This window comes from Oncorhynchus kisutch, linkage group LG10 (genome assembly GCF_002021735.2).
Source record: "Oncorhynchus kisutch isolate 150728-3 linkage group LG10, Okis_V2, whole genome shotgun sequence".
In the NCBI taxonomy this organism is placed as follows: Eukaryota; Metazoa; Chordata; class Actinopteri; order Salmoniformes; family Salmonidae; genus Oncorhynchus; species Oncorhynchus kisutch.
This window is the reverse complement of record NC_034183.2, coordinates 51,513,594-51,524,944: the sequence shown is the minus strand read 5'-3', so window position 1 is coordinate 51,524,944 and position 11,351 is coordinate 51,513,594. Positions and strand designations below refer to the sequence as shown.

Here is an 11,351-nt window from a genome sequence, read left to right as displayed (position 1 = left end):
CCGATAAGACAGCAGCCGATAAGACAGCTAACGATTAGCGGGCCGCAGATGGGCATTCTGGTAACTTCGCGACGGAGGGGCCAGTTGGATAACTCCATCGGGAAGATAACGTTGGTAGTCCAGTTGTGAAGGCCCGGTGGGGCTCCGCATCGGCAGTAAAACGGGTCCGAATAGGTGATTGAAGCCCAGGGATGGCTGATGGAACTCTTCAGCTGGCTAGCTCTGGAATAATTGATGTTCCGGGACCGACGTAAGCCAAAAGTCACTCGGATAGCAGCTAGCTAGCTGCAAATGTCCAGAGCTTGCGGTAGAAATCCTGGGATATGGAGAGAAAATAGGTCCGGTATGCTCTAGTCTGAGTCGCGTTGTACAAAACTGGCGATAGCTTTGAGCTAAAGGATAGCTGATGACCACGAACCATGGTCAACTGACTAGCTTCTGGCTAGCTTTATGCTGGGTGAGATCACTGCATGTGTGGGGGGTGGGACAAAGGAGGTATCTGAGGCATGTTGAGTGGGACTAGGGGCTCTGCAGTAAACTGAACCAATGATAACTATCCTAAACAACAATATACAAGGCATATTGACATTTGAGAGAGACATAAAGCAACCACAGGTGTTGATTGGGAGAGCTAGCTAAGACGAGTAAGACAACAGCTAATCAGCAAAGACAACAGCTAAAATGGCGATGAATGGGCAGAGAGGGTCAGTTAACTACACACAGGGCCCGAGTTCAAAATAAACTAAATTGAGTACCATGATTAATGAACAGTTCAGCAGGCATCAGCTATGTAGCCAAGTGATCATAGGGTCCAGTGAACAGCAATAGATGAAACAGGGAAGCCGCTAGGTAGTCATTATTACCTAGCAAGTGGGAGACACAGCTTTTAAAGTTAGCATGCCGGGGCTAGTAGAAGCGCTTGCTCCAACATCCGGCAAAGGCCGGTTGGGGGCACGGCGGATGGAGTTAGGTTCAGAGCTTACAGCAAAAATCCGGTGTAGTAGTGGAATTCTAGCCACGGGGAAGATTTCGGGAGGCATCAGCTGTGTAGCCGAGTGATCACCGAGCGAGCCGGGAGGTGGGCCTGGCTCATAGCTAGCGTCGGGGCTGGGCCACTCGGTGGCAGCTAGCTAGCTGTGATGATCAGGAGTAATAGTCCAGGGCTTACGGTAGGCAGGAATCCGGCATTGTAGTGAAGAAAACAGTCCGATACTGGCAGGCTGGTAAGTGTTAGCTAGGCTAAAAGCATCTGGAGTCTGTGTCGAAGGTAAAGGCAGCTAGCAATGGCTGACAATGACTAAATAGCTAGTAGCTAATTAGCTTCTGATGGCTAGCTTCTGATGGAGGTTCTGGCTAAAAGGTCTAAAAATATTTGATACGGATCTGCTTTGGTGAGGCGGGTTACCGGAAGGTATATTTAATTTTAAAAAATGTAAAAGAGATTGAAAATAAATTGAAATATATACAAAAAGACAAAATACTAAATGTACAGGGGAGAACAAACCACGTCTGCACTGCTACGCCATCTTGGAAATGTTCTGAAAGATAAGCGGAGTAAGAAAACTTAGGCTATAACATTGCTTTAGTATGAATGACATGGATGTATAAGCTAGCACAGGGAAGTATTTAACAGAAAGGGCTAGACACTACAGAAGGCATAATGCCTAGTCACATGGCAATAGACTAAGCAACCTATTGGACTTGTACACATGAAACTCAGGCAAATATGCTAACGGTAGTGCTAGCGGGAGCGCAAGCTAGCTAATACACTCAAAACATGGTAATTGTACACAATAAAACACTAAACTTAGCTCCACATAACAGGACACAGATCTCAAGGCACTTACGTTTAGATGCACGCACAATTAAACATCCGACATACATGCATTCAGTCCACAGGAGGAAAAGTTCAGCAGGAGGGAAACTGTGGAAGTGCTCATCAGGATGGAGAAAGCACGTTTTTGACCACACAGCGTGCTGGGCAGTGTTTCCAACTCCTCAGTAAGGAAAGTAGCTATTGGCTGTCCTAAAAGTCGCCAAATGACGTCATCACCCAATTTGCATAATTGGCAATGTGCATGTAATTGTGATGGACGCTGTAGGAGAGAGGAATAACGTCGTGGGAGAGACAAAAAGTGTGTAAAAAATACACTAAATATGTTTAGAACTACAAATGAACTTTCTTCTGTCAATTCTTGTTTTTTTAAATGTCACAATTCCAATCCTCTTCCTTTATCTGGGCTTGGGACCGGCAAAAGTGACCCAAAAGATACAATCTGGCGGAGTTACTTAGTTTTTTAAAATTTATTTAAAAAAAATTCTTAATTTGGTTTGGTTTTTAACCCAATGGTCCACTTAGGAGCCTATAACAAGTCACAGTAAAACATTAACATTTTTAGCCATAACATTTTTTACATTTTTTTGTATACAATCTAGGTTAACAATCTAAATGGACCAAAAAGAGACAATAGAAAAAACTGTCAATGGCAATGTGAGAAAATTATGGTAACTAGTCTGGCCCTAATTCAGGTTAATTGTTTTTTTATTATGTAAGCCAGGGTGGGATCAGCCTGCGGCGGCTACCCGCATTTTGGGACGGGAGTGGGGCCCACAGCAGCACCCGCTGCTCATTGAGAAGAGTAAGAACGATATGTGCTTTCACGTCAGTCTCCAAAAGGCTCCAATAACACCAGAAAATGTTGTTAGATTTGTCGCTAGTCTCTTTTTTGAAAATGTGTCGATAGAGGGGTCTGAATACTCGCTAAATATAGCGACAAAGTAGCACTGGTGCTGGGGGCATAGACCAACTGAAACTGAAGTCCCGGGAATTAAGGCTGCTGATAGGCTGAACGAGAATTGATGGTCTTCTGAATAGAAGACTAAGCTTCCAGACTAGAGGTAACCCTAAAGGATGGCTAGAATCAGCTGACTGAACACCAGGTATGTGACATGTATGTCTTGGTAAATCAACCAACAGCCATGGTAAGTGGGAAGAGGTGTTAGAGGTTATTTTGTAAATTACATAGCCGATGTCAAGGATCGGTATAATAGTCAGTTTTACGAGGGTATGTTTGGCAGCATGAGTGAAAGAGGCTTTGTTGCGAAATAGGAAGCCAATTCTAGATTTAATTTTGGATTGGAGATACCAGACACCTAGGTATTTGTAGTTGTCCACATATTCTAAGTCAGAACCGTCCAGAGTAGTGATGCTAGTAGTGCGGGAGGGTGCGGGCAGCAATTGGTTAAAGAGCATGCACTTAGTTTTACTAGCATATAAAAGCAGTTGGAGGCCACGGAAGGAGTGTTGTAATGGCATTGAAGCTCGTTTGGAGGTTTGTTAGCACAGTGTCCAAAGAAGGGCCAGATGTATACAGAATGGTGTCATCTGCGTAGAGGTGGATCAGAGAATCACCAGCAGCAAGAGCGACATCATTGACATATATACAGAGAAGAGAGTCGGCCTGAGAATTGAACCCTGTGGCACCCCCATAGAGACTGCCAGAGGTCCGGACAAGAGGCCCTCCGATTTGACACACTGAACTCTATCTGAGAAGTAGTTGGTGAACTAGGCGAGGCAGTCATTTGAGAAGCCAAGGCTATTGAGTCTGCCGATAAGAATGCGGTGATTGATAGTAAATGTAGCAATTATATGACAAGGGAACAACATTCCCACCTCTTTCATTGTCAATAATTAAATCACTGGTTTGAGAGCACAAAATCAACCAAAATAGCACTGCTAATAGCTCTAGATTTAAAATACTGTGATTGAAGATTTTTTTTTCTCCAGAGATTAAATTATTTAAAAATGCAAGTTCATTATCATTTCTACACACGTTCTACCTGGTTAAAGTTTTTTATGTTCAGACTGGAGTATTTTTCTTAAAAAAAAAAGATGTGCATATACTTTTTTGGGACTCAGACACCCAAGACCCATTCGATACCTCCTGCGACCCAAATTTAGGGACCCAGTTATTATTACCAACTCTAATATGTCTATGAAATATAAACATTTGGTCATGTGTTGCTTTTATTAACCATGGCTATATACATCTGGAGTGAACATGTTATTTAAACAATACATAGTGGAGAGAAGTAGAAACAGAGAGAAGTACTGCAACAAAAAGTGCAAGTTAGACACTATTGAACTACTGGTATACTTTGAGTTTGTCAAGTTACATGAATAATTAAAATGTTATATATACGATATTGGAAAATAAAATCAAAGACGTTCCTTTATAGTTCAGTTACTGGCTTTATGTCCCATGGGGCGGCGCACAATTGACCCAGCGTCGTCCGGGTTTGACCAGTGTAGGCCGTCATTGTAAATAAGAATTTGTTCTTAACTGTCTTGCCATGTTAATTAAATACAGGTTAAATAAATAAATACATAAAACATGTCTGTAAGGATGTTTTTGCAAGCACTAGACTGGCCTAAGACGTAGCCTGGACGATTTACAAGAGTGGTCTCTGACAGGGCGGGGTGTCTGGTCTTTTGACAACACTCTGATTGATTTACAACTGCGTTGACAAGCCGAGTCCATGGATCAGTGGAGGGAATGATACAATGTTGCGAGTGCCAACAATTCATATCAATATATATGACGCGAGATGAATGCATGCTGCGCGCGCATTTACATCAGACGACGGAAGTGCACAGCAGAAACATCGAGGAAAAGCGACACAGGGAGTGAAAACGAAGCAGAATTAGTCAATGACAGAGAGAGGGAGTAAGGGAAAGAAAGGAGAGAAAGCAATACGGAGGCTGCTGGGTTGCTCGGTAGAGGTGGACGTGGCGGGTCGGGTTCAGTTTGAAGCCAAGCAACTGTGGCGACGGCGAGCCGAAGGCTAAAAAAGCCATGAATCGGACAAACCGCAGGTAGCTATTGCTAGCTTGCTGTTTTTTAAAACTGATATCTTTATTTTTCCACCTCTTTCTCATATGCCAGTGTGTGAATGTGTATGGCCCAGCACAGGTTTCGTAATTCGACACAATTTATTTAGTTTAACGACACTTGCCTAGTACTACCTGCACGGGTCCAGGATGCACGCTCAAAGTTAATAAAAAAAAGTAGCTAGTAACAGTACAGTATAGCTGTCTCACTTTCTTGCCTTCCTAGCTAACGTTACATGTCATCGAGCCTAGTTAGGCGCATCTGTAAGCTAGCTAGCTAGCTAGCAGCATCGACGTTAGCGATAAACAAGATGGCCACTGGCTAGCTAGTTAGCTAGAAATGGCATCTTGCCCTGTCTTTGTATGATAGTAGTCAGCTGGTAAACTGAAATATGCCTTTTTAAAATGATGCGAAGAGTTGGCAGGTGAAAAAAATCCCCCCTCTGAAAAGTTTTTGCTGGTTGTAAGCGCTTCATATGTCACGCAATAGCTTGCTTATAGTCATCCTCAACCAACTGGGTGAGAGAAGAAAAAAAATCACCGCCAGATTCTTGCAGCCAACTAGTGCATGATGTGCGTGGCGGGTTTGGCGTGCTACCTAGCTGGTCAGAACATGCAGGTATTGCATGAACACCCATGTTGTAGTTTAGATTAAAGTCCTTAATTTTGGTAACATGTGATATTTAGATTTCAAGGCGAGTTATTGTGTAGTCATCGAATTGATGCGCATGAATGTTGTGAAGTTAGAAGTAGCTAAAACTATTTCAGGACGTTCGGCTGCCAACTTCTCACCAGCCATCATTAAAACTTAAATATAAGGCCTACTTAATTTTTATAGAATGTCAGTACAGTTAAAATACGAACACAGTTCTCGAAGTTTGCACATCTCTATTGTCATTGCACATCTGTGTGTTTCTCATACATATAGCTTGCTTGCCACTCATACATATAGCTTGCTTGCCACTAGGTATTGTGATTGTGTAACAATGTGTAGTTGTCTTTTTAGTATTCTGTGTGCTTGTTTTATTTGTGTAATTATAAGCCAATGTTATTATGAGTTGACAGACCTGTTTATTTTGTATTACTTACCCAGCTAGGCCTACCAGGTACATTACCCCTGCTATATTCTAATTGAAGTGAGGCCTGTAGAAGACAATAGGGTATTTTTTTAAACTGAATTATTTCATGTCCCTTGTCTTCTTTCTTTCCAGGGGCTTCAAAGATAGGTGTTGCTCCTAACCCAAGGAAGAAGGCTTGGCATCAGAACAAGCTGTACTATCAGAGGGACACTCAAGTGGGCCAAGGCTCTTTTCAGGGCAAAGTAGTACTATTCTCTGATTCATTACGGGACTAACTGGAGACGGGTGCATAAGGACTCTGCAGCCATGGCAGAGTTAGAGACAGAGTGCATCACGCTAGGACTTGACACGCTGCATGCATCAGAGTGTGGCTCACCGCCGCTGGATCCACTTCGGCCTGAGTGCACCTCGCCAACCCTCCACCTGCTCTCGTCTGACTGCAGCACGCTTGGCACGCTGGCGGCAGAGATTGCAGAGCCCATGGTCATGCTGCCTTGTGTGAAGACTGAGCCTGCAGACGACCTGGACCCCATCCACACCGTGGACCTGTCAGAGATCCAGCCATTGAGCACAGCAGAGCTGGGCCACGAACAGATCAAGATGGAGATCAGTGGGTTGGACTACATCAAGTCTGAGCACCATGTCCATGACCTCCACTGCTTCCACAGCTCTGAGTACGAGAGCGACTCGTATTGTATGAAGTCTCACTACGAGCCCAGCCTGGTGTTTGACTACATCACCCACGTGTCCGACAGCCTGGACTACATCAGGTCGGAACAGCACGCCGACCTGCAGTGTTATTACACCACCGAGCTCGGGGCCATCAAGACTGAGTACGAGCCCAACCTGATGTCCAACCACATCAAGACAGAGATGAGCCTAGAGTCCATCCACATGGCCGAGCTCCGGACCGAGCTAAACAAGCTCAGCCATGACGGGGTCATGGAAGGCCATAGACTGGAGAACGAGTTCCCTGGCGCAGGAGGCCTCTACGAGCTGCAGTCCACCCATGCTGGGAAAGGCCCAGGCCACACAAGCCCGAAAGGGCATAGCACAACCCCACGCAAACCTCGTAACCTCAGTGGTGAGAAGCCTTTCTCTTGCACCCAGTGTGGGAAGAATTTCAGCACTCTGGGGAACCTCAAAACACACCAGCGCATTCATACAGGAGAGAGGCCATATACCTGCTCGCAGTGCGGCAAGAGCTTCGGCCAGGCAGGGAACCTGAAGAGGCACCAGCTCATTCACACTGGTCAGAAACCCTACGTCTGTGCCCACTGCCCCAAGGGCTTCACCAAAGCAGATGACCTCCGCTCACACCAGCGTCTACACACCGGCGAGAAGCCCTTCTGTTGCCTTCAGTGTGGAAAGAGCTTCAGTCAGTCCAAGGAGCTCAAAGCCCACCAGCTAAGCCACACCGGAGAGAGGCCTTTCTGCTGCCAACACTGTGGGAAGAGCTTCACCAAGGAAATGAGCTACCACAACCACCTGCAGATTCATACTGGCGAGAAACCATACTGCTGCTCTCAGTGCGGTAAGACATTCAGCAACTCGGGGGTCCTCAAAACACACGAGAAGATACATTCCGGGGTGAGGCCATTCGGCTGCACACAGTGCGGTAAGAGCTTTGGCCGTTTGGGACATCTTAAAGCACACCAGCAAATCCACACTGGGGAGCGACCTTTCGCCTGCCTCCAGTGTGGGAAGAACTTCAGCCAGTCAGGCCATCTCAAAGCACATGAGCAAATTCACAAAAGAGAGAGATCAGACATGAGCAGCTCCAGCAGCAGTGGTGGTAGCAGCAGCCGCAGTACTGATAGTAGCTAAATACCTTTAACCTCTTCAAAGTATTATTCCTTTTTTTATATAAATACTATATATGTTTTTCCTTACACTTTTCTTACGTTTTTCATACATTTTGTGCTTATTGCGTTATGTTCTTTGGGGGTCAACTTGACTGATTTGCTATTATGCAAATGTCTATGTTGGGATCAGTGAAGTTACTGAGGGACTTATAGAAAACTTTGTATCTTGTCTGATCTGTGTTGTAGTGAGTGCCATTCCAGTTTCTTTCCTCCAGAAAAATCACTCATTGTGTACAACCTTATTGATAACATGTAATTCCTAAACCATGTACTGGAATTAATTATTAAAGAAACTAATGCAACACCAAATCTCTCCTTTGTTTTGTATCGTCCTGAATTATAAACCTGAATTATGAACTTGTCTACCAGAGTGGCAAATTAATGTCTTTATTAGAGCATTGGTAACAGGTCAAGACCGAATGTTGCACCCTGACTGTATCGCCACTATGCTCATTATGTGTACAGATCTGAGAAAGTAGTATAGATACCGGCAGTACTATTTTAAAGTAATGTTTCCACAAGTATTTAGCTGTTATGTAATAGGACATTCATTTATATAGTTAAAATGGGTACTGTAGTATTTTCATTGTAGAAAAGCTGACTCCCTCACACTGTTTGTGTAAAAGTAAAGATACCTTAGTAGAAAACGACTCAAGTGAAAGTCACCCAGTAAAATACTACTTGAGTAAAAGTATTTGGTTTTAAATACACTTAAGTATCAAAAGTATAAATTTCAATTTGCTCATATTAGTCAAACCAGATGGCACAATTTATTTTAATGTTTTTTACGTTTATGGATAGCCAGGGGCATGCTCCAACACAAAGCATGTGTGTTTTGTGAGTCCAGAGGCAGTAGGGATAACCAAGGATGTTCTCTTGATAAGTATTTTTGGGTGTCAGAAAAGGTTTGGAGTAAAAAGTACATTTTCCTTAGGAATGTGAAGTAAAAGTTGTCTAAAATATAAAGTACAGATGCACCAAAAAATGGCTTAAGTAGTACTTTAAAGTAATTTTACTTAAGTACTGTTGGTATGTGATTTCATGGTAGTTTCTATAATTCTTAGTTATAACACTTAATTATTGCACATTCTACTGCTATGGCTCTATAGACATGTTTGCTCTGAGATACAGAATGAAGATACCAGTAACCACAGACAAGGTCATTTGATCATTTTTATCCTTCAACCACCAGCATGACACAGTTGTTAGGTTCACAATATCTTTGGCTGAATTTGAATGGACGTTTACGCACATACAGTGGGGCAAAAAAGTATTTAGTCAGCCACCAATTGTGCAAGTTCTCCCACTTAAGATGAGAGGCCTGTAATTTTCATCATAGGTACACTTCAACTATGACAGACAAAATGAGAAAAAAAAATCCAGAAAATCACTAGGATTTTTAATGAATTTATTTGCAAATTATGGTGGAAAATAAGTATTGTCACCTACAAACAAGCAAGATTTCTGGCTCTCACAGACCTGTAACTTCTTCTTTAAGAGGCTCCTCTGTCCTCCACTCGTTACCAGTATTAATGACACCTGTTTGAACTTGTTATCAGTATAAAAGACACCTGTCCACAACCTCAAACAGTCACACTCCAAACTCCACTATGGCCAAGACCAAAGAGCTGTCAAAGGACACCAGAAACAAAATTGTAGACCTGCACCAGGCTGGGAAGACTGAATCTGCAATAGGTAAGCAGCTTGGTTTGAAGAAATCAACTGTGGGAGCAATTATTAGGAAATGGAAGACATACAAGACCACTGATAATCTCCCTCGATCTGAGGCTCCACGCAAGATCTCACCACGTGGGGTCAAAATTATCACAAGAACAGTGAGCAAAAATCCCAGAACCACACTGGGGGACCTAGTGAATGACCTGCAGAGAGCTGGGACCAAAGTAACAAAGCCTACCATCAGTCTGTCGTTCTGCCCCTGAACAGGCAGTTGACCCACTGTTAACCCCTAACCCACTTAACCCACTGTTCCTAGGCCGTCATTGAAAATAAGAAATTGTTCTTAACTGACTTGCCTGGTTAAATAAAGGTTAAATAAAATAAAAATCAGTAACACACTACGCCGCCAGGGACTCAAATCCTGCAGTGCCAGACGTGTCCCCCTGCTTAAGCCAGTACATGTCCAGGCCCGTCTGAAGTTTGCTAGAGAGCATTTGGATGATCCAGAAGAAGATTGGGAGAATGTCATGTTTCAGATGAAACCAAAATATAACTTTTTGGTAAAAATTCAACTCGTCATGTTTGGAGGACAAAGAATGCTGAGTTGCATCCAAAGAACACCATACCTACTGTGAAGCATGGGGGTGGAAACATCATGCTTTGGGGCTGTTTTTCTGCAAAGGGACCAGGACGACTGATCCGTGTAAAGGAAAGAATGAATGGGGCCATGTATCGTGAGATTTTGAGTGAAAACCTCCTTCCATCAGCAAGGGCATTGAAGATGAAACGTGGCTGGGTCTTTCAGCATGACAATGATCCCAAACACACCGCTCGGGCAACAAAGGAGTGGTTTCCTAAGAAGCATTTCAAGGTCCTGGAGTGGCCTAGCCAGTCTCCAGATCTCAACCTCATAGAAAATCTTTGGAGGGAGTTGAAAGTCTGTGTTGCCCAGCAACAGCCCCAAAACATCACTGCTGTAGAGGAGATATGCATGGAGGAATGGGCCAAAATACCAGCAACAGTGTGTGAAAACCTTGTGAAGACTTACAGGAAATGTTTGACCTCTGTCATTGCCATCAAAGGGTATATAACAAAGTATTGAGAAACTTTTGTTCTTGACCAAATACTTATTTTCCACCATAATTTGCAAATAAATTCATAAAAAATCCTACAATGTGATTTTCTGGATTTCTTTTCTAATTTTGTCTGTCATAGTAGAAGTGTACCTATGATGAAAATTACAGGCCTCTCTCATCTTTTTAAGTGGGAGAACTTGCACAATTGGTGGCTGACTAAATACTTTTTTGCCCCACTGTAACTGAGCTAAACGACTATCACTCACTTCCGTCATCATGAAGTGCTTTGAGAGACGAGTGAATGAGCATATCACCTTCACCCTACCTGACACACCTAGACCCACTCCAATCGCCCTAACAGGTCCACAGACGACACAATCACAAACACTGCACACTGCCCTAACCCATCTGGACAAGAGGAATACCTATGTAAAAATGCTGTTCATTACAGCTCAGCATTTAACACCATAGTACCCTCCAAACTCGTCATTAAGCTCGAGAACCTGTGTCTCGACCCCGCCCTATGCAACTGGGTCCTGGACTTTCTGATGGGCCGGCCCCCAGGTGGTGGAAACACGATCTCCACCCCGCTGATCCTCAACACTGGGGCCCCACAAGGTTGCGTGCTCAGCCCTCTCCTGTACTCCCTGTTCACCCATAACTGCGTGGCCATGCATGCCTCCAACTCAATCATCAATTTTGCAGACAACACTACAGTGGTAGGCTTGATTACCAACGACAAAACGGCCTACAGGGAGGAGGT

At 43.8% G+C, this 11,351-nt stretch overlaps 1 protein-coding gene across 3 annotated transcripts; it reads left to right on the top strand.

Moving 5' to 3' along the window:
• The first annotated feature begins 2,574 nt into the window (after window positions 1-2,574).
• On the top strand, window positions 2,575-8,144 carry LOC109898357 (gastrula zinc finger protein XlCGF57.1). Of its 3 annotated transcripts, none has more exons than XM_031833903.1 (2): window positions 2,575-2,940; window positions 6,103-8,144. In XM_031833903.1, the coding sequence occupies exon 2, from the start codon at window positions 6,277-6,279 to the stop codon at window positions 7,795-7,797; it is 1,521 nt and encodes a 506-aa protein (XP_031689763.1). In that variant the 5' UTR covers window positions 2,575-2,940; window positions 6,103-6,276; the 3' UTR covers window positions 7,798-8,144. The 3 variants fall into 3 exon arrangements, with proteins under 3 accessions (XP_031689763.1, XP_020348900.1, XP_031689764.1); XM_020493311.2 differs by lacking the exon at window positions 2,575-2,940 and adding an exon at window positions 4,500-4,876; XM_031833904.1 differs by lacking the exon at window positions 2,575-2,940 and adding an exon at window positions 5,488-5,510.
• The last annotated feature ends 3,207 nt before the right edge of the window (window positions 8,145-11,351 follow it).

Excerpts from the sequence above, each read along its gene's own strand:
- LOC109898357 (XM_031833903.1), top strand. The coding sequence starts at position 6,277 with ATGGCAGAGTTAGAGACAGAGTGCATCACGCTAGGACTTGACACGCTG.